A 24,768-nucleotide genomic window follows, 5' to 3' on the forward strand; every position below is an offset into this window, starting at 1 on the left:
AAATACAGCAAATAGTCTCTCCTTACTGCAGAACTAGCCGAAACCTAAAGATGGATCTTTTGTTATGACCATAAAATAAGGAAAGGGCATGTCATCATACAGGATCTTTCGGGTCAGTCCAACCAGTTCTTGTGTTTCCTTTTTCGGGTTTTTATTACTATTATTTAATTTTTTAGGTTTGTTTATGTACTCCAAACAAAAAAGAAAACAAAAATCTATACACATATGATATAAAAATAACAAATATATATATATATATATATATATATATATATATATATATATATAGTCTTATGATTTCTCAATACTGGTGGTCCATTAGAAGGCTATAATTGGCTTGGTTTGTTAATGTTTTTTTAGGGCGCTTTTGTTTTTTTATTTGAAAAAATGTCATATTGTAATATAAAGATAAAAGTAGTTTTTGGTGTTTTATGTTTTAGATTATTTATTAATATTTTTGTTGTGAAAAGAGAAAAGAAAAAGGAGGAAAAAGTGTTATTAAAGTCAAGCCATTTTGCTCGGTTTGTTTTATTTATGATAGGAAGATTATGATTTAATTGTTAGAATATTAATTAAATGATTAAATTTATCGATTTTTTTTACCAGCTTAAGTTTTTTTAACATTGATGTCATAAAACTTCCAAGTAAAAAACTTCATAAAATTAGAATGGTTTAAAGTTAAATCCTAACATTATTTCTAATTGAATGGTTTAAATTTTGTACACTTAAATATTTACTACCTCATGAGAATCCTTTTTCGTAAAATCTTTTGTATCTGACTTACTTAATGGTTTGACTTTGATTCACTTTGTATCAAATCTATCTCCTTCTATATGGGTGATCTGTTGGCCAGGCAAAATAAAAGAGAAAGTCCATTGACCGTAATTGGGCATCCTTAATTTTCTTACCTACACTTGCAGAGATTCATGGAACCTGAAGTTGGCTCTGATTAGCTTTCATTTTTGCTCAAGATTTCTCAATATATCCATATATCTGAAATTGTGATGTTCTTATATCGATTATATTATGATAATTCATCTACTTCTTGCAAGGGCCTAGGAAGAAAAGATCTCAGGTTGCAAGTAATTTAAAGTACTTGTCACCAAGGAAACAAATGTTGGCTAGAAGCTTCAGAAAAACAGCTGGAAATCATTGAGGCTGCAGTAAGTGCTCAGAAATTATTCTTGTGGTACATTGATATATGAAGAGAGAAAATTCTGGCTTAATTCATACTGTAGTTCACTTTTTTTTTTTTTTTCACCCTAATTGATTTTTGCTTTACATTATCTAAGGAAAACAAAATACAGAGACTGTCGTATATGAAGTAGACTTCCAACTGTGTTCCTGACATAAGGAGATGATACTCATTAAGCAGGCTGTATTTACAAGTGCTTCAACCACCAAAGTAACCCATCATTTGAGATCGAGTATTGATGAATACTATATTTTTATCTTATAATTGTCCAATAAAATTGACGTGGTAGTTCTAACTAACCTCTGGATTAGTTATTTATCTTTTTTTTTTTCAAAAAAAAAAAAAGATCCAACGGTAGATTTGGAGTGTCACATCAATTTTGTTGGACAATTATAGGATAAAAGCATAGTATCTACCATTACTATTTGAGATCAGTCCTCACAGGCCTTTTATACGTGTACCATTTTGCAATGAAGAGAAAAGCTCCCAAGTTCAGCACACTCAGCACGGCCAAGAGCCAAAAGAAGTAATCAATATGACCATAATTCAAATTGTCTGGTATCCATCCAGGCTTCCCGTGCCTTGTACTCACTGTAGTAACAATGGTTACAAGCAGAGAGCTCAAGTAGCTGCCCAATGCCACAGAGGTTAGTTGGATAGCAGAGCACAGACTCCTCATGGCATCAGGTGCTTGCTCGTAAAAGAACTCAAGCTGCCCAATGAATGTGAAAACTTCTGCACACCCAATGATGAAATACTGAGGAAATTGCCAAAATATGGGTATGGGTATGCTCTCAAGTTCATAGTAGTTGTGTCTTCTAACCATTCTGAGTCTTACAAGCTCCAAAATTCCTGCAGATAGCATGGAAAAGATGGATATGAAGAGCCCAATGCCTATCCTCTGCAGTTGAGTAAAGCCATTTTTGTGTCCTGTGAATTTTCTAGCTAATGGGACAATGATTCGATCATAGACTGGGACCCAGAAAATGACACTGATGGTGTCAACGACCGGCATTGATGCAGATGAGATCTTGAAGGAAGAGGAACCAAACTGCCGATCCATGGTGTCGCCTTGCAACACAAATAAGGTGCTCATCTGATTGTATACAGTGGCAAAGATGATGCCTGTGACCCATATAGGAAGCAAGCGTATGATAGCTTTCAGCTCCTCAACTTGGGTAACTGTGCAAAGTCTCCATGGATCTTTCGAGTCCTTGACGTGATCTGTCTGTACCTCCACTGCCGCTTTGTCAAAGAAGCTGAAGAACACAACATTACATTGTATGGAGGTAGAACAAGCCAAGGAATGCCAAGGAAAATGAAAACAGAATCCATCCAAATCCAACAAAAGAAAAAAAGACTGTATCTTACATTTATACAAAAGCATTATGAACCCTTAATAGTTTGATTTGCAAGAATTGGATTTGCGTGTGGGTGGAATTTGTAAATTTTATAGACATGAAATCCTATGACAAAGCCAAGAAGGTTAGGAGAAATCACTTAATCTTTTTTTGAATAAGTTGTGACTTAACTTTGTATCAGAGACAGAAGTCATGAGTTCAAATCCTAATTTTTAAAGTCAGTGATGATTTAACATGAACTTACGTTAAATCTTTTGTGTGATCAAGCTTGCGGCTTCCTTTAATAGCAGATTCTGCTGCATCCGCAGTCTCATACAAAAGGGGCTTATACAAAAGGGACTTGTCATCAGGTACTTCAACCTTGCATTTTCTCACGCATGCCACAATCACTTGACAAATGCGTGTAAGAGGGCTGCCTCCAGGTTTCTGGTTCCTATACAATCGAGTACCTGAAAAGAAACTCAACACAGCAATTCCCATGGCCACTGCCGGGATGCCAAAGCCCCATCCCCATCCCACATTGTCTTGTATCCAGACCAGCACAGAAGAAGCAACCAGAGAGCCAATATTGATTGAAAAATAGAACCAATTGAAGAAAGAACCTTTGTGTTTTTTCTCAACCTCGTTCGTATCATCAAATTGTTCTGCTCCATACGATGAGACACAAGGCTTAATCCCACCAGTGCCCAGTGCGATCAGGTAAAGTGCTAGAAAGCACACTGCAGCTTGTGTGTCTGTTGCATCGCAGTTATCTTCTCCATAGCACGTAGGCTTTAGGCCAGGGACTGATGCTGACACTGTTAAAAGAGTCATCCCCTAAGTAAAATAGAAAAAAGATTTCGTCATTTAGGGAGCAAGAGTTACGAAGACAAGAGTGCTTTGAAAACTCTGGTCAACAGGCAAAATGGTGTGATTGTAAAGGCTCAATTGACACAACATTCTCTTACATATTTTACTGAATGTTTAACTGTCTTTTGAAATCGCACGTTTTGAAACTGATAAACCAAACTGATACTCAATTAGATAAGCTACCAAGTTAAAGAAGTTTCAGGTTAACCAAACTTACAATAACATAGACGATGGAGAAACAGAAAATAGTCCAATATCTTCCAAGATAGGCATCAGCCAAAAATGCCCCAATCAATGGGGTGATTGAGCATGTTCCACTCCAATTTGCTACGTTTTTGCTAGCAGTAGCACTTTGCTGGTGTAGTCGCTTCTTAAAGTAAAGCACCAGGTTGGAGCTAATCCCATAGTATGCCAATCTTTCACAACATTCATTTCCTATTTATGAAAGCCCAAAGTGATAAGTTTATTATCTCCATAACCCAGATTCCACTAAGTTGTATGAGTGCTGCTAGGGTTCAATAACTTTAATTATAAGCTTTTTACAAACTCACGTGCTAGTTTATATAGCACTTACTAAGTCAGTCATTAAAATATAAACTATCACGTGAGAGTTTAACTGTAACTTACATATTTATAAATTAATGTGATAGTTCATGTGATACTTATCATGTCAGTTACTAAAATATGAAATCCCTCAATACACTTAATGACATTCAGTTTATAAAATGCAGACTATCACGTCAATTTACAAGAAATAATTGCAAGAATTGTAGTGCGCAATCATTTTTTAAGTACTTGTATTAGGAGATGAATTACACAAGTACCTAGAATATAAGGGCATGCCTTCCAGGTTCCAGTTTTGGTTTTATCTGCCGGATTTCCTCTGTAATCTACAGTCCCATCTTTCGTGTAGGTATCATCTTCTGCCATGGTTTTTCCTGAACTTCTTTGTGTTTGCTTGCTCTTTCAAGGGGATTTATTCGGAGCTTGAGTCTGAGCTAATAACACACTAAACAACAACCATAAAGTGCATTAATTTTCTTCAAATATATGATAAATTATGCAACTCTTATACATGGTACTAAATTCTAGAGTAGATTGCATGAAACAATTTATCTGCTCAAAAACAGAAGAAGAGCAGTCAAGAGAGAGAGAGAGAGAGTTTGCCCATATGCACAACACAGACACTCTAATTCAGGCCGGCAGTCAAAGGCCACAAGTTGTGGATATGAGACATGGACACACGTGTCATGCATTTACTCTCTCTGATGGTCTGATCTTTTGCTCGTGTTCTCTGGCTGCCATTCTCTGAAACCTTTGACCATGGGGATAGCAGTATATGCCAGTCAACCACCAAGTCAACAAATATGGATGTCCATTATGGGTCGTCCGATCTAGCATATGACATTAACTACTAGCAATTCTTACCTTATTGGCCTCATGCCTGTATAATTATCATCAAACACATTGGAGATAGTGAATTTTGTGAGTGAAAATTTGAGGCACAGATGAACAAGATGGCTTCTCAGTTCAAACCCAGATGGAAGAAGTAGTGAATCTGTCCTAAACAAATTAATGCGGAGGATGGGCTTGCTATGGACAAGGAGGAAGTTGAGTTCTAGTAGCCCTCCACTGCTAGCTCTATATATGATTCAACATGAACAACTTCTTATGCTATATTTAATTGCTTTGATATATATTTTATTGTAGAAGTATAGGATAGCTACGCTGTTGCTCATTATATTATATGATTCCACCTCCGTGACGTTGGGTTCATCAATTTTGGCAAAGATCCATAGATTCCACCGAATAGTATGATTTGCATTTAGGATTCTTTCCAGTTATTATTATATTTTTCTTTCCAAAGAAGAGCCATGCATTCGACAAAATAAATTAAGGGCTGTTTGTTTCGATATAAAATATTGTGTTGGAAAAATATTCTCACGAAAAATAGTTATTTTTTGGTGTTTGGTTGCAATTGTGAAAGTTGTTTGGAAAACTTTGATTGGAACCTGAAAACGCTCTTAAAAAAAAAAATAAAAAAATAAAACAAAACAATACAAAACAAATGGATCGGGTGCATTTGGGGGTGGCCGGACCACCCCCAAATGCACCCCTTGGCCACCCCATTTTGGCCAAGGGGTGGTTGGAACCACCCCATCTTTCTCCTCCTTTTTTTTTTTTTTTTTCTTTTTTTTTTTAAAAAAAATTAATATTGGAAAGTCAATTTTTGCTGCACCTGTCAGATGGCACTGTAGCTGGAACAGTGCCGTTCCAGTTACAGTGCCGGCCCCGTGCTGTTGGCAAACGGGGCCATAGGCACAGATTGACTACATGCTAGAAGAAACAGAAAGGAAGTTTGGAATTTTTAGAATTTTGATTCTGAATTTTTCATCTGCTTCCTTGGCAACCAGAAATTCACCAAGAAGCCCCATGCAATTGTTAGGACTGATCAAAAGCTACACAATAATCTGATACATAATCACAAAGGTCAAGAATATATAAAAGCAATGAAACAAACTCTTGATTGTGTTAGGGAGGTAATCACCCATGTTAAAAAACCACTTTAACCCAATCTGATTTGGGTCTCCTCATGTTATATTCATTTATTTTTGTGATTTGGATCTCCTTATATTTACACACAAGCACGATTGCGCACGCCCACACACACTTATATTTTACGTAATATGCCATGCTTTTATTTCACTTTACTCATTGGCACTGCCAATCACATACATATATTTTAAGTAATACACTACACTTTTATCTCATTTTGCTCATGCTTGACACTGCCAATTGACCTTTAATTTTTTTTTAACAAGGTTGATTATAAAGATGATTTGTAGTTTCACATAGACAAAGTTTGATAAAAGTATGGTGTATAACTTTTTTTTTTTTTTTTTCTAATGTAAATACTCACATATTTATACTCTTGACTGTTAATGGGACTGGAAATTACTGACCAAAATTCACGACTTAGAGACATTATTCATTTGTTCTTTCTTTCTTGAATGGAAATTATGCTTCTACTGTAACTCATTTTTAGGAGCAAAGTTCAACAGTTAAACACACACCACAGGCACCAAAAAAGAATATTGTAGGATGAGGGGAAAACATCAAACCTGGTAATTCACAGTCATCATATGCATCCAGAAAAGCAATAGCTGCCTCAAGAACAAAAGAAGAGCAGTAGAGAGAGAGAGAGAGAGAGAGAGAGAGAGGATAATTTGCTCATATACACACTACAGACACTACAATTCAGGATAACAGTCAAAAAAGCCACACGATGTGGAGCTATGGGCACAAAGCGACCAATCTTTCAAGCTAGGACCGAGAGAGACTTGTCATCAGTCACTGCTGAAAGTCAACAATGGTAGACAGCCACAGAAGAAGAGCAAGACCCAAACGTCTCTCCTTACTGCAGAACTAGCCGAAACCTAAAGTAGGATCTTTTGTTATGACTAGAAAATAAGGAAAGGGCATGTCATCATAGAGGATCTTTCGGGTCAGTCCAACCAGTTCTTGTGTTTTCCTTTTTCGGGTTTTTATTACTATTATTTAATTTTTCAGGTTTGTTCATGTACTCCAAACAAAAAAGAAAATAAAAATCTATACACATATGATATAAAAATAACAAAAAAATATATCTATTCTTATGATTTTGGTCCCTTTGAAGGGTATAATGGCTTGGTTTGTTAATGTTTTTTTTAGGGCGCTTTTGTTTTTTTATTTGAAAAAATGTTATATTGTAATATAAAGGTGAAAGTAGTTTTTGGTGTTTTGTGTTTTAGATTATTTATTAATATTTTTGTTGTGAAAAGAGAAAAGAAAAAGGAGGAAAAAGTGTTATTAAAGTCAAGCCATTTTGCTTGGTTTGTTTTATTTATGGTAGGAAGATTATGATTTAATTGTTAGAATATTAATTAAATAATTAAATTTATTTATTTTTTTTACCCGCTTAAGTTTTTTAACATTGATGTCATAAAACTTCCAAGTAAAAAACTTCATAAAATTAGGATGGTTTAAAGTTAAATCCTAACATTATTTCTAATTGAATGGTTTAAATTTTGTACACTTAAATATTTACTACCTCAAGAGAATCCCTTTTCTTTAAATCTTTTGTATCTGACTTACTTAATGGCTTGACTTTGATTCACTTTGTATGAAATCTATCTCCTTCTATATGGGTGATCTGTTGGCCAGGCAAAATAAAAGAGAAAGTCCATTGACCGTAATTGGGCATCCTTAATTTTCTTACCTACACTTGCAGAGATTCATGGAACCTGAAGTTGACTCTGATTAGCTTTCATTTTTGCTCAATATTTCTCAATATATCCATATATCTGAAATTGTGATGTTTTTATATCGATTATATTATGATAATTCATCTACTTCTTGCAAGGGCCTAGGAAGAAAAGATCTCAGGTTGCAAGTAATTTAAAGTACTTGTCACCAAGGAAACAAATGTTGGCTAGAAGCTTCAGAAAAAAGCTGGAAATCATTGAGGCTGCAGTAAGTGCTCAGAAATTATTCTTGTGGTACATAGATACATGAAGAGAGAAAATTCTGGCTTAATTCGTACTGTAGTTTACCTTTTTTTTTTCACCCTAATTGATTTTTGCTATACATTATCTAAGGAAAACAAAATACAGAGACTGTTGTATATGAAGTAGACTTCCAACTGTGTTCCTGACATAAGGTGATGATACTCATTAAGCAGGCCGTATTTACAAGTGCTTCAACCACCAAAGTAACCCATCATTTGAGATCTGAGTATTGATAGATATTATATTTTTATCTTATAATTGTCCAATAAAATTGACGTGGCACTTCTAATTAACCTCTGGATTAGTTATTTATTTATTTTTTTTTAAAAAAAGATCTAACAGTAGATTTGGAGTGTCACATCAATTTTGTTGGACAATTATAGGATAAAAGCATAGTATCTACCATTACTCTTTGAGATCAGTCCTCACAGGCCTTTTATATGTGTACCATTTTGCAATGAAGAGAAAAGCTCCGAAGTTCAGCACACTCAGCACGGCCAAGAGCCAAAAGAAGCAATCAATATGACCATAATTCAAATTGTCTGGTATCCAACCAAGCTTTCCGTGCCTTGTACTCACTGTAGTAACAATGGTTACAAGCAGAGAGCTCAAGTAGCTGCCCAATGCCCCAGTGGTTAGTTGGAGAGCAGAGCACAGACTCCTCATGGCATCAGGTGCTTGCTCGTAAAAGAACTCCAGCTGCCCAATGAATGTGAAAACTTCTGCACACCCAATGATGAAATACTGAGGAAATTGCCAAAATATGGGCATGGGTATGCTCTCAAGTTCATAGTAGTTGTGTCTTCTAACCATTCTGAGTCTTACAAGCTCCAAAATTCCTGCAGATAGCATGGAAAAGATGGATATGAAGAGGCCAATGCCTATCCTCTGCAGTTGAGTAAAGCCATTTTTGTGTCCTGTGAATTTTCTAGCTAATGGGACAATGATTCGATCATAGACTGGGACCCAGAAAATGACACTGATGGTGTCAACGACCGGCATTGATGCAGATGAGATCTTGAAGGAAGAGGAACCAAACTGCCGATCCATGGTGTCGCCTTGCAACACAAATAAGGTGCTCATCTGATTGTATACAGTGGCAAAGATGATGCCTGTGGCCCATATAGGAAGCAAGCGTATGATAGCTTTCAGCTCCTCAACTTGGGTAACTGTGCAAAGTCTCCATGGGTCTTTCGAGTCTTTGACGTGATCTGTTTGTACCTCTACTGCCGCTTTGTCAAAGAAGCTGAAGAACACAACATTACATTGTATGGAGGTAGAACAAGCCAGGGAATGCCAAGGAAAATGAAAACAGAATCCATCAAAATCCAACAAAAGAAAAAAGACTGTATCATTTATACAAAAGCATTATGAATCCTTAATAGTTTGATTTGCAAGAATTGGATTTGCGTGTGGGTGGAATTTGTAAATTTTATAGACTTGAAATCCTATGACAAAGCCATGAAGGTTAGGAGAAATCACTTAAATCTTTTTTTTGAATAAGTTGTGATTTAACTTTGTATTAGAGAAAGAAATCATGAGTTTAAACCCTAATTTTTAAAATTAGTGATGATTTAACATGAACTTACGTTAAATCTTTTGTGTGATCAAGCTTGCGGCTTCCTTTAATAGCAGATTCTGCTGCATCCGCAGTCTCATACAAAAGGAACTTGTCATCAGGTACTTTCACCTTGCAATTTCTCACGGATGCCACAATCACTTGACAGATGCGTGTAAGAGGGCTGCCTCCAGGTTTCTGGTTCCTATAAAATCGAGTACCCGAAAAGAAACTCAACACAGCAATTCCCATGGCCACTGCCGGGATGCCAAAGCCCCATCCCCAGCCCACATTGTCTTGTATCCAGACTAGCACAGAAGAAGCAACCAGAGCGCCAATATTGACTGAAAAATAGAACCAATTGAAGAAAGAACCTTTGTGTTTTTTCTCAACCTCGTCCGTATCGTCAAATTGGTCTGCTCCATACGATGAGACACAAGGCTTAATCCCTCCAGTGCCCAGTGCGATCAGGTAAAGTGCTAGAAAGCACACTGCAGCTTGCGTGTCTGTTGCATGGCAATTATCTTCTCCATAGCACGTTGGCTTTAGGCCAGAGACTGATGCTGACACTGTTAAAAGAGTCATCCCCTAAGTAAAATAGAAAAAAGATTTTGTCATTTAGGGAGCAAGAACACGTAACTCGAAGACAAGAGTGCTTTGAAAACTCTGTTCAACAGGCAAAATGGTGTGATTGTAAAGGCTCAATTGACACAACATTCTCTTACATATTTTACTGAATGTTTAACCGTCATTTGAAATCGCACATTTTGATAAACCAAACCGACACTCAATTAGATAAGCTACCAAGTTAAAGAAGTTTCAGGTTAACCAAACTTACAATAACATAGACGATGGAGAAACAGAAAATAGTCCAATATCTTCCAAGATAGGCATCAGCCAAAAATGCCCCAATCAATGGGGTGATGTAGCATGTTCCACTCCAATCTGCTACGTTTTTGCTAGCAGTAGCACTTTGCTGGTGTAGTCGCTTCTTAAAGTAAAGCACCAGGTTGGAGCTCATCCCATAGTATGCCAATCTTTCACAACATTCATTTCCTATTTATGAAAGCCCAAAGTGATAAGTTTATTATCTCCATAACCCAGATTCCACTAAGTTGTATGAGTGCTGCTAGGGTTCAATAACTTTAATTATAAGCTTTTTACAAACTCACGTACTAGTTTATAAAGCACTTACTAAGTCAGTCATTAAAATATAAACTATCACGTGACAGTTTAACTGTGACTTACATATTTATAAATTAATGTGACAGTTCATGTGATACTTATCATGTCAATCACTAAAATATGAAATCCCTCAATACACTTAATGACTTTCAGTTTATAAAATGCAGACTATCATGTCAATTTGCAAGAATTGTAGTGCGCAATCATTTTTCAAGTACTTGTATTAGGAGATGAATTACACAAGTACCTAGAATATAAGGGCATGCCTTCCAGGTTCCAGTTTTGGTTTTATCTGCCGGATTTCCTCTGTAATCTACAGTCCCATCTTTCGTGTAGGTATCATCTTCTGCCATGGTTTTTCCTGAACTTCTTTGTGTTTGCTTGCTCTTTCAAGGGGATTTACTCGGAGCTTGAGTCTGAGCTAATAACACACTAAACAACAACCATAAAGTGCATTAATTTTCTTCAAATATATGATAAATTATGCAACTCTTATACATGGTACTAAATTCTAGAGTAGATTGCATGAAACAATTTATCTGCTCAAAAACAGAAGAAGAGCAGTCAAGAGAGAGAGAGAGAGAGTTTGCCCATATGCACAACACAGACACTCTAATTCAGGCCGGCAGTCAAAGGCCACAAGTTGTGGATATGAGACATGGACACACGTGTCATGCATTTACTCTCTCTGATGGTCTGATCTTTTGCTCGTGTTCTCTGGCTGCCATTCTCTGAAACTTTTGACCATGGGGATAGCAGTAAATGCCAGTCAACCACCAAGTCAACAAATATGGATGTCCATTATGGGTCGTCTGATCTAGCATATGACATTAACTACTAGCAATTCTTACCTTATTGGCCTCATGCATGTATAATTATCATCAAACACATTGGAGATAGTGAATTTTGTGAGTGAAAATTTGAGGCACAGATGAACAAGATGGCTTCTCAGTTCAAACCCAGATGGGAGAAGTAGTGAATCTGTCCTAAACAAATTAATGGGGAGGATGGGCTTGCTATGGACAAGGAGGAAGTTGAGTTCTAGTAGCCCTCCACTGCTAGCTCTATATATGATTCAACATGAACAACTTCTTATGCTATATTTAATTGCTTTGATATATATTTTATTGTAGAAGTATAGGATAGCTACGCTGTTGCTCATTATATTATATGATTCCACCTCCGTGACGTTGGGTTCATCAATTTTGGCAAAGATCCATAGATTCCACCGAATAGTATAATTTTCATCTAGGATTCTTTCCAGTTATTATTATATTTTTCTTTCTGAAGAAAGAGCCATGCATAGGACAAAATAAATTAAGGGCCGTTTGTTTCGATGTAAAATATTGTGTAGGTTGAAAAAACATTCTCACGAAAAATAGTTATTTTTTGGTGTTTGGTTGCAACTGTGAAAGTTGTTTGGAAAACTTTGATTGGAACCTGAAAACGCTCTTTAAAAAACAAAAAAACAAAACAAAACAATACAAAACAAATTTACTACTACCGATGTGTTCCAACATGCATGCTAGAAATTATTGTTTTTTTGTTTTTTTTTGTTTTTACATGCTCGCATAAGAGGGGGGAGGATGATTCAAACTAGTGACTTTCGCTTCATTAAGCGTGGTCCTAGCCAATTGGGCTAGCTCTTGGGGACACTAAAAATTATTATTGGTTAAGATTTAAGAATAACTTATGGTCGATTGGTATAAAGATATCAAACGCTAATTAATGTGGATTTGAAGAGTAAAAATCAAGGTTGTGACATTAAATTGATTGAATCATATACATATCTTTTATGGTAGGCTTTTACATTCTTGACTTTCGATTCTTCCAATTTCATTGCTCATATTCTTTATTGACTTAAGCATTTGAAGTGGTTTTGCTGTCAACACTAGTGGACCATTCCAACTTTTGATTTTTCTGTAGGACTGCAAAAAAATTTGGCATGCATGATCATTGTATCAATAAATTCAATGCCTAAATCAATGCTCTAGTGTGAACAAAAAAAGAAAAAGAAAAGGTTACCAAACATGCCCTTAGCTCAGTGTGGACATTACTTTAACGGAAGTGTGAAAAGAAGAAAAGGCACGGTGGTCTACCGCTGTACGTAGAATTCTAAAACTAAAAGACAAAAGAGAAGGAAGAAAAGATGCGTCGGTATTCGTTTGGACGAAGCGCTAAAACAAGAGCTTTGAAACCCAAGGGCTCGTCCCTCTCCATCAATCTCTGTCGTGCCAACTGGCCAACTCCCTCAATAATTCGCATCAATGTCCAAACCATACGTTACTCCGGCACAATTATGTAGATAGGTTTGAACCAACTAGGGCCGGCAAAACTGGTTAACAAGCTGGGTTTGAGTTGATCTATCAATCCGATAAGAATAAATCTAAATATAACTCGTTTAGTTAAACGGGTCAGATCCTTAAACACAAACACAACCCGCAAGTGACTCGATACGACCTGATAGGCTCGTTTAACAAATAGGTTATAAACAAGTTGACCTGTTTAACCCATTTAGACCCAAACACAATATATTTCACTTGTTTGATCTAACCCAACATGACCCGTTTCGACCCAAACACGACTCGTTTGACATGTTTGACCCATTTCAATCAACCCATTTATGACCCGATTAAACACTAACTCTCAAATTTCGTTTCAAGTTTGTGTAGGGATTGCGGATTGTGTCAAAAATTGTCAACCCTAAAACTAAGCTTAATTTTCCAAACAGTTTTGAGGCTTGAATGGTTAGCAATTTAAACAGCAAATGTGAGAAAATTCTCAAGGAATCTATTTTTTCAAACAGGTCTCAATTACTCACAAACATATTTAGACAAGTGAATCTCATAAAACTCATATTTATTGCTTGAATGGATAATAATCGAACAATAAATTGTTAAAGATCTAGATTTCAATACTTCATGCATATTAAAATTTCAGCACAAATCATTTACCAGAGTTTGATTGGTCTATCATTTCTTGAGCACAAGAAATTTATGCATGATGCACTTCTTACATTTTAACACGAAAAGTTAATTACCTTAGTAACTAGGTTTGCATATTTTTATTTTTTCCCATATGAAATTCAAATCCTATCACAAAATTTGTCCTTGGGCCGGCATTCTCTTCGCACCAAATACCAACGTTAAATCTTTCACTTTTGAGAAAACATTGCTTTAATTTGGTTTCACCTATTCTAAAAATTAAAATAACATGTACAAAGAATGAGAAATTCATTTATTATTATTATTATTATTATTATTATTATCTTTTCCGAGAGAGAGAGAAAGAGAGGGAAATATATTAAGGTAAATATCTTATAAATCCTTGAGTCAACGCGTCAAAACTGTAAAATCTTTAAGTTATTATTATTATTATTATTATTTTCAAATTTTTACTTCTTTGGTCAATCGAAAATGCAAAAAAAAAAATTCCTACCATTAGATTTTCCCTCTTATGTTTAACATTCGTTAGTCCCAAACTAAGCGCACCCTTAACCCCTTTGTGGGTGGCTTAGAAAGCCACCCCTTCAAAAAACATTTTTTTTTTTAAGATTTAATTTTTAAATTAAATTAATAAAAAAATTAATATGTTGACGTGGCAAAACAGTGCGTTTAGTTTGGGACTAATAGGCGTTAAACAATTGAGGAAAAATCTAATGGTAGAAATTTTTTTGCATTTTCGATTGACCAAGAAAGTAAAAATTCGAAAAACAAAAAAAAAACTTAGGGATTTTACAATTTTTGTGCATTGACTCAAAGATTTATAATATATTTACCCTAAATATTAATTAGCATATATAGCCGCCAAAATGTGATTAATTTGATGAACTTAATTAATTAATAAAAAGGTAACGAAAAACTAGCCAGATAAGCTGTATACCCACCCTCTCAAATATTCTAGCTTCCAGAAAACTTGCAATTTGGTAATCCCTGAAAGCCCCCTCTCAGCTACAAAATCTGGTTGCCCCAACAACCGTTTCAGTTAATTCCAGACGTAGTAGTTTCTCGTAGCGTCAAAAACACATGGAAAATTACCCAATAGACCCAACATTTATCGTGTGAAAAATGTCACTTTTTTTTTTCCTTCTATTAACGTTAATTCCCAACAGTGCACTCTAAGTGCTGATGTTTGAAAGATCACTAATATGCCGGCGTCTCTCTATATATAATGAGTAAAGCAGACGTAAAACTAGATTGTCAACAATATTAATTAGATAAATTAATATAATGCAAACTCAGATCGGTGACAGTTACCATGCAACATATTGGAATTGATTAACACCTAACAGCACTTTCCAATTCCATGGCCCGTAACATATTGGAATTGATTAACACCTAACAGCACTTTCCAATTCCATGGCCCCGGGAAGAGGATCTGAAATTGAGAGGAATAATTTCATTATCAAGATTATATATATATATATATATATATATATATGATAAATATGTTGCCACGTTATTTAAAAAATTTAAATGATGTGCTACTAGATACAACAAAATAAAATCATAACCATAAAATCGATAACCACTTAATGCAAAAACTTTAAGTTAATATGAAAGAGAAATGTTACGGTTCCTTCGGGTGTTCTCCTAAACATTAATCCCTCATACATGTAAAATGAGAAGAACGCTAGGAATGGTAGCATTCCTCAATATGAAATGACTGATTTTTATTATTTAATTAATATTCTAACACTTTCTCTATGCGTGAGCTCAAACTCTCTTGGCCCTTTAATAAGTGAGACTCAATACGTGAAATATTTAATTAAAATAAAAGGCGAATGACGGAGACAGTGTTGAAACTCATGACCTACTTAATTAAGAATGATGAATTTAATCATTTAATTAATACTTTAACAAACCCCTCACATTGGACTATTTTAATTGAAATTGAGTAAATAGCTTTTATATCATGTTAAATCACCAAATATTATTCCAAAAGCTTAATTTGTAATTGATTTAATAGCATAATTGATATTTTAAAACTCATATTCACTCATTTAATAAATATTTTAAAACTATGGAATCATGGAAGTGCTTGCCTTAATTTAAACTTAACAAACCATAAACAAGAATAAATTAAGAAAACAAAATAGCTAATGGAATAATCCTATTGCATGCATATGTCATCTTCTTGACTTAATTCAGTTGGAGATCACTTATCCACAATTTAGTTATGTTAGCTGGAGGATTGGGTGTACTTAATTACCAAATATGGTTGGACCAAACCTGGCCTGGGCGTCTGACAACCTAGTCCATTAGAAAAATCTGCTCCATCAAAATCACAAGTACCTGTAGCTTAGCTTCAAAAAGTGCCTTTGTTGATGGATAACTACTTTGTGTAATAGACAAGAAAAATAACAGAAGGGTCTGGCGGTGTGGCCAGCTTTTGTTCATACGTATGGGGAGCTTTAGGCTCAAGTATTCATCCGTCCACCTAATTGAGTAAAAAGGACATGGCACCGGAGACTGTGGATTTCTCTTTATAAGGTTGTCTTGGTCACCCACATTTCATTGCAGATAAACATCAGAAACAAACACACACATTAATCATTGTCTGAGAGAGAAATCGAGATGGAAATGGCGCCATGGATCATCATCCGAGTTCTAGTGCTGGCGGCTTGCCTGTTTGCAGCGTCTGTGGAATGCATCGAGCGACACTACAAGTTCAATGTAAGTACATTATGGTATAAGGTGGTCATTGACATAGAAAAATCGATGGCTCAAACTCAAAGTGCTCGAATATCGGCTTCGTTTGTTAGAATTCTCTTTATGTCTTTTGTTTTATGTATGTTCTTAAAACAAAAACATCTGTTTATTTTAATGCCATATCAAAACATTTTTTCAAACTAAAAACAAAAACATTGTCATTTACATGATTAGTTGCTAGGACCAACAAATTCCATCGTGTTCATGCAGAATCATGCTGCAGGCAATTGTATGGCTATTGCCTGAAGTCTCTAGGGTTGCATGCATGTAACAATAGTTGTAGAAAAAAGAGTTTTATATATATATATATGGTTTCTAGTATATATATATATTTGTGGGTAACTTAGATAATGATTTTGAAAAGTAAATTTTGGTTTTAATTTGAAAAGGGTGTCTTGATATGATATAAATATGATAAGTATTAATGAAAAAAGTTAACTTTTGGTAATTAGTTTTACAAGTTTTAGTACTCGAACATAAGAAAATCATTAGTTTTGATATGACAACGTTATTGTTAGGGTGTCATTTTTTGATTTGTTTGCTTTCAAATGATTTGAAGAAGCTTTTGTGTCTCTTCTACAAGTTTCAATGGAGAAAGAAAGAGCTTCAAAATAATATGATTCGTTGGTACTGGTCGGACTAACCATCAAAACTAAGCCACTTATGCAAGAAAATCCTGTCGGCCTCTTATAACTATAATTTGATAGCATTATCACATGATATATTTCCTTTTTAATTTCAAAACCCATGATTTATGGCTTTATGTCCATGGATGGTTTTATCCCCTTGTAGTGTATATATATATATATATATATATATATATATATATATATATATCCTTGTTGTTTGTACATATATATGCCGTACAAAAAATGTTTTCCTTTTTTGCCGTACAAAAATCATTCATGGATTTTTCGTTAACGAGAAAAGTTCACCTATAATTGTGTTTGATAAAATGCTTCAAGTGAGGTGACTACCCAACTGCTTATAAGACGACTTACCCTACACGGCATGCATCAAAACAATTGGTGATGGATTTAAAATAATTTCAAATAAATGTTATTTGATTTCGATCCCAATTTCATCTGTCAATTACTTCTCAATCAAAGATCGTTTATTTTTCTCATTTTACACTGTTGCAAATTTTGACCATTGTTCTGGTGGGTGAGTTAGAGAAGAGAAGGTACCCTAATTATCGTATATGCCCGTGCTGCTAATCGGAATAACTACAATTGATCTCTTTGACCAGCCCTTTTATTTTTATTTTAAAAAATTCTTCATGAATTAAGCCACCAAACATACTGTTGAAGTTGGTGTAAAGTGCATACTTTGGGAATGTGTTGCGTACATGTACATAGGTTGTTCTGAAGAATACGACAAGATTGTGCTCAGCCAAGCCCATTGTCACTGTGAATGGAAGGTTCCCTGGTCCCACCGTTTATGCCAGGGAGGACGACACGGTGCTCATCAAGGTGGTCAACCACGTCAAGTACAATGTCAGCATCCACTGGTGAGTTTTATTGCACACCTAAGGCTGCAAAGTCGGTTGTAGAATTGGTTGCAATTTGTTGAACATAAGTACAGCCGGCTCGACTTTTGTACGAGAGAAGATATATATTGATGGGCCCATTTATTTGTTTTAACAAATAAGTTTTAGGGGTAATAACTGAAAACTCAATAAATTTCACTCGATTTGATAAATTTTTTAGACTTTAAAATTTTTTAATTTAGTCCTCTGAATTTTTAATTGCAATTAATTTTGATCCATATATATCAGATTTTAAACGTTAAATAACGTTTATACCCTTAATTTTTTTTATAAAATTTCAACTTTACCCTTAATTCCAAAACTTATTTTATTTAAAAAAACGAAGATCATGGAAATTTTGATTTTTTTTGGTATTTCTAACGACTAAATTTAATGAAATGGTTCAAATTAAGAACAATTGAAAGTTTAAGGGACTAAATTGAAAGATTTTAAAGTTTGAAGGGGGTTTGTCAAATCAAGTGGAAGTCTAAGGGTTTTCAGTGAAATTACCTCTAAGTTTTATCAGAATCTCTCTCAATTAGTTGTCCAAATCGACTGCAATTTGGACAATTAATGCAAGGATTTTAGTCCTTATATACATGGCCATGTAAGATAAATATTTTTAACAATTTATTGTTCGAAGTACTAAGTAATTTGATCAGAAAATATGAGAAAGCCTGAATCTACCAATCTGATAAGCAAATATCTGAAAATCTGAATCCGGATATGGAATGTCATCCAAATAATTATCTTCTAAATAAATTGGCATAATAAATGGGAAAAAAGTTGGTAAAAAGCTCATACTTATTATATGTTTAATGATGGGCAGGCATGGGATAAGACAACTGAGGACGGGTTGGGCTGATGGGCCGGCGTATATTACCCAGTGCCCGATTCAACCCGGGCAACAATATGTGTACAACTTCACCATCACTGGCCAAAGGGGTACGCTATGGTGGCACGCACACATCCTTTGGCTAAGGGCCACTGTCCACGGCGCTTTGGTCATCTTGCCCAAGCGTGGGGTTCCTTACCCTTTTCCCACACCTCACAAGGAAGAAGTTGTTATCTTAGGTAATTAATTTTTCTCCTTTGTTGTTTGAATTGATCAATAAAAACATTTCAAAACTTGTGGGACAATTGACTGTTTAATTATTGTCATGCCAACTGAAGAAGTATTCTTATTTTCTGTCTGGTTTTTTTGACTTGTAGGTGAATGGTGGAAATCAGATGTCGAAGCTGTCATTAATGAAGCTCTGAAATCTGGCTTGGCCCCTAATGTCTCCGATGCTCACACCATCAATGGTCATCCAGGACCTCTCTCAACCTGCCGTTCACAGGGTAATACACCTCGCTATAGCTGCACAAACAATTATTAACAATTCGAACAATTATTTATAAGCAAATTTTGGATTGCCCACTTATTTGCTTGGGCAATTGGGTGCTCTAATCACTCTTTCGTATTGATTTTCACCATCTTTATATTGTTGGCAGGAGGCTTTACATTGCCGGTGGATTCCGGCAAGACGTACTTGCTACGTATCATCAATGCTGCACTTAATGAAGAGCTTTTCTTCAAGGTTGCCGGCCACCAACTCACCGTCGTCGAGGTTGACGCGGCGTACACAAAGCCCTTCAAAACCGATACCATTGTCATTGCGCCAGGCCAGACAACAAACGCCCTCCTCACTACCGATCGTCGAACCGGCAAGTACTTGGTTGCAGCCTCTCCATTCCAGGATGCACCCGCCATTGCAGTCGACAACAAGACCGCTGTCGCCACACTTCACTATTCCGGCACTCTCTCCTCCACCGCCACAACTCTCATCGCCCCACCCCCGCAAAACGCCACCCCAGTAGCTTCAAAGTTCACAAATGCCCTCCGAAGCCTCAACTCTAAGAAGTACCCTGCCAGAGTCCCGTTGAAAATTGACCGTTCCCTGCTTTTCACCATTGGACTCGGCGTTAACCCCTGCTCTACCTGCGTGAATGGCAGCCGCGTGGTGGCGGATATCAATAACATTACGTTTGTGATGCCCACCGTTTCACTTCTTCAAGCTCATTTTTTCAAAACAAAAGGAGTTTTCACTGATGATTTCCCCGGAAACCCGCCGACAAAGTATAACTATACCGGCACGCAGCCGACCAACTTCCAGACCACGACCGGGACAAGGCTTTTTAGGCTTGCTTACAACTCAACGGTACAATTAGTCTTGCAGGATACAGGGATGATCACCCCAGAAAACCATCCGGTTCATCTTCATGGATTCAATTTCTTTGAGGTTGGGAGGGGACTAGGGAATTTCAATCCAAAGACAGATCCCAAGAAATTCAATCTTGTTGACCCTGTGGAGAGGAACACCATTGGTGTACCAACAGGGGGATGGACTGCAATTAGATTCCAGGCCGATAATCCAGGTAAGCCCCGAATCAAAACGTGCGATTTTTTAAAATACAGTCTGATAAGATAGTGGTCTAAAAATTAGACTTTTAATTTGCAAATCGCAACACTAAATCACTTGATTGCAAGTTTCTTCTTATGTTTGTGGTATTTACTGGTTTTGTTCATTAGGCGTTTGGTTCATGCATTGCCATTTGGAAGTGCACACGACATGGGGCCTTAAGATGGCATTTGTGGTGGACAACGGGAAAGGCCCCAATCAATCTCTTCTACCTCCTCCAAGAGACCTTCCCAAGTGCTAGCAATGGCCAAGGTGGCTCAACCATTTCTGATGCATGGGAGACCGGGAAATTACAGAAAGAGTGGAATAAATTAACAAGAGTTCTTTTGAGCGTGGCAACAGTCTACTCAAAGCTGAATAAAATCATATTGGAATTCTTTTTAGATTTGATGTATACCATTGATCATTTTGTTCATCCTCAGCTTATAAATATTTTCAATGCTTCTAATTAAAGCCTGCCCAAAGGATTTGTAATTTGACAAACATATGATATATATGAATCACCTTACAGAAATTGAAGTCACATATTTTGGGTAAATGCAGCATGATCTTTGCCCCGATAATACTTACAATTACATCTTCTCCTTGCAAATCATCACTTATATTAAAAGTTTAAACTAATAATAATAATAAAAAAAGAATCAAATTATTTAATTAATATTTTTAACGCTTTTTCTCATTTTTGCTGCTTTTACAAATTACATCCCCTTGCACAAGGATGACACTCGAAAGAGATAAAATAGAAGGAAAAAATATAAAATCAGTCCTTGTAGTTTATTTGATTTACAATTAGTTTATTATAGTATCAAAATGAATTCAGAGATCTTTGTGGTATATCAAAAAACTAATTTACTCTCTACAGTCAAATTTTTTTCACTAAGTTAACAAATTTTGTTAGTATGACACTTACTTAAATATGACACGTGTCATCATTTTATTAGCTCTAATGCTTCACGTTATTGAAATCTATTGAATTAGTTGACAAAATTTGACTGTAAAAGCTATATTGTTTTTGCTTTTGTTTTTTCATACTTTAAGAATCTCAAAATTCATTCTGATACTAAAAAAGACTAATCGTAAATTAAATAAACTATGAGGACTAATTTTAAATTTTTCTCAAAATTGAATGTTTGATCGGCTTGTGAGAACGCGCGCGTTGTGGCAATTGAACGCGTGCACATGAGTACAACGGTGAGCCCTCAGATCTTATTCGCTGTCCGACCTTTCTGACTTTTTTGGAAAGGAAAGGACACGCAAAAAGGAATCTTTCCATTAATAGAAACAACTCTGTATTCTACTATCCCATTATGCCGCATTATTATTATTATTATTTGACATATGCCCCTGTCATCATTTCGACATTTCCTATAACACCCCGTACCCCCTGAGTGTATGAAGGGCCACTGCCGCATTGGGGCAAGAGACACAATTGCTTTAAGAATAAGAGAAATCTATAAATAAATTATGAAATTATGTAATATCATCCCTAAGTTTTGGTTAAAATCATTTAATATCTGGTCAGAATAACTATTTGGGAGACTATAATGAAAGAAATCATATTTTTATTTTATTATTAATTTACCTTGCCGATATAGTAGTTTCAATCAACTATTAAATCAATTATTGTTAAATAAAATTCAACGGCCGATGAGTATTATTACACCAGTAAAATAAAATGAAAATGTAATTTCTATTATGCATTTATTTGTTTTGCCTTACAAATTAGGGAGTTAGCACATGGATATTCATAATCATCGTCGTGGCAATTTATTTCAAATCTTGCATTTGGATTTACGTTGGATTATAACGAAGATGAAATTTTCTTTTAAATTGGGTTGAAAAAAATCTTTTAATTCAATCTATTAAATTGATATATGTGTTTAGAGAATATGATTTCCGCGTGCATATTTAATATGATTAGTAGAGCATGCAACTTTCACATGTATTTTTTTTTTTTTACATGTCCACATAAGAGAAAGGGATGAGAGATTCGAACTAATGACCTCCACTTTATGAGACGTGATTCACAACCGATTGAGCTATCCCTTTGAGACTTTCAGATGTAATTTTAAACTAAATTGAAAGAATTTCTCTCTATCCGAATTGAAAAAACACTTTATTCTAGATCAAATTGACTTCTTTATTTTCTAAATTTGTCTAAAACTGTCATTTTCTTCTTTTTTTTTTTTTTTTTTTAATATAAAGCTTTTAGATAAGTCAATTAAGTAAGAAGACAAAATACCTAGTTAAACAATATAGTAATAATGTGAATGGCTTATTAGCAGTTAAAACGAATATATTTTTGTCTGTCAATAGCTAGAAAGAATATTTGCTGATGTAATTTAATTTTTGGGGGGCATCTTTTGTTTAAAGTGGCACAGCCTACCATATTGGAAATTGTATCAACTAATAATTTATAAATAAATTTCTTATTATTTTTTGCTCTGTTCTTCATGATGACGTGTTAACATGTTCTCTGAATATCAACACGAATATATATATATATATATATATATATATATATGAGACAAAAAGCAACAACTTTGAAAAAGATTATTCAATGCATTTTCAACAAAATAGTCACTCATCCATAATTCAATTATATATGGTTATACTAGCTAGCCATTCTTTTCTTTTTTTCAGAGGGAACCAGGGGCCCTCACACCCTGGATTTTGAAAATTTTTATTAAAATATTTACATTTCGGGCCTAAAAATTAGCTTATTCATGTTTTGGCCCTCTAAGAAAAAAGTTTTAATATCTATAACCATTCAATACTGATCACCTTGCATGTGACAAGCATTTATAAGTTAATTTCTTAAAATGACCTTAACATATATATAAAGTTATCAATTTCTCTTCACAAGTTCTTTTGTCTTGTAAGCATTTCGAGCAATAATGGTCATTTTAGCTATTTAAAATATAAATTTTTATATTTTAATTGCTAATTTTTTACTATAATCTCCAACAAAAATATTTATTAAACTCTCCATTTTCTTTAAATATTATTTTTATTATTTTCTATCCATACTTTGAAAGAGAGGAAGAGAGGGAAGGGGGAAAAAATCTTATAAGGTGGTACAGTAAACTTTCACATACAAATTATAAAAAAAAAAATTATTTTGAAGCGTCTGATTGAAAATAAAAATAGCTCATAATAGCTATATAGCCTGCATTTAACTACAAATGGTCATTTAGAGCATGATGCTCACAAAATATTCAATTTCTATATTGTTTCGAGCTCTTAACATAATCTTCCTTCTTTAATCAAGTTTTGAATATTTGTTAGAAATAAATGTTAGAAACAGCATTTTAATTCTTTAACTACTTACAATATTGATATAATAGTTTCAATCAACTTTTACATAAGTTCTTATTAAAAATTTTTATAAAAATTGATCGAGAGTATCACGTTAACATTATTAAATAAAAACGTCATATATATAACATTTTTCAATTGTAGGTGGGTCGAACATTCAAGATGAGGACTTTGGTCACCCAAAGGGAACTTGTTCTTTGTTGCTGTGTCACGTCCAAAAATGCCATCAGAACTTTGTGGAACTCTCTCTCTTCACGAGATAGAAAAGTTCAAACGTCACACAAGCTCACAGGAATCTAGTGTTTTTTTTCTTCTGAATGCATGCATGTCTTACCATTTCATTTATCTTATCTAGGAGCATGTTACATGTTTTTTTTTTTTTTTTTTTACTGTAATTCCTAATAACGTGTAACCATGCAATTCGTTAAAAAGAAAAAGAGTTAACTAAGCATATATTATGAACTAGCTAGTCCACCGGCCAAAAAGAGAACCACTAAAAAAAAGTTTAGAATATTACCTTTTTTAACTATAACTTCCTTAGAATCGATTCCAGCTTTCAGTTTAGAATATGACCTTTTTGGATAGAGATTAATTGGCAAAAAATACCTTTATTTTTTTTATTTTTTCTTTTTTGCCTTCACTTTTTTTTTTCGTTGTAATTTGGGGTTGGGGGGGACCAGGGCCACTCCCAGTCCCCCCATAGATCCGTCTCAGCTTCCTTAAAATTAAGGTGACAATTCATATTTTACAAAAAATAAGTTTCACATGACAATCTTTATTTTAGTGACTAACATAGTAAGTACCAGATCCGAATTCTTAATAGTTACTACTAAAATTGCTAGACGTCGAGACAGACAGTAAATGTGATAAAAGAGATAAGCTTCATAAAAACTTTTTTACATTTCTTTGTTTGAATTACTAGTCATAAAAACAATAAAATATGTAAATAAGAAATAAAAAAATATATATAAAAACAAAGAGATATGCTTTTCTTCGTTCTACCCACCATCTCCCCACCATCTCTTTACTCTCTGTTTTTTATTTAAAAAAGAAA

At 34.8% G+C, this 24,768-nt stretch overlaps 1 protein-coding gene and 1 pseudogene across 1 annotated transcript; one reads left to right on the top strand and one right to left on the bottom strand.

Moving 5' to 3' along the window:
* Positions 1-1,535: 1,535 nt before the first annotated feature.
* Positions 1,536-11,518, bottom strand: LOC132163971 (uncharacterized; annotated as a pseudogene).
* Positions 11,519-16,094: 4,576 nt separating this feature from the next.
* LOC132163970 (laccase-4-like) lies at positions 16,095-20,811 on the top strand. Its single transcript, XM_059574362.1, has 6 exons — positions 16,095-16,370; positions 17,765-17,916; positions 18,764-19,008; positions 19,147-19,275; positions 19,429-20,352; positions 20,507-20,811. The coding sequence occupies exons 1-6, from the start codon at positions 16,272-16,274 to the stop codon at positions 20,635-20,637; spliced, it is 1,680 nt and encodes a 559-aa protein (XP_059430345.1). The 5' UTR covers positions 16,095-16,271; the 3' UTR covers positions 20,638-20,811.
* The last annotated feature ends 3,957 nt before the right edge of the window (positions 20,812-24,768 follow it).

The sequence above is a fragment of the Corylus avellana genome, chromosome ca10, assembly GCF_901000735.1.
Source record: "Corylus avellana chromosome ca10, CavTom2PMs-1.0".
In the NCBI taxonomy this organism is placed as follows: Eukaryota; Viridiplantae; Streptophyta; class Magnoliopsida; order Fagales; family Betulaceae; genus Corylus; species Corylus avellana.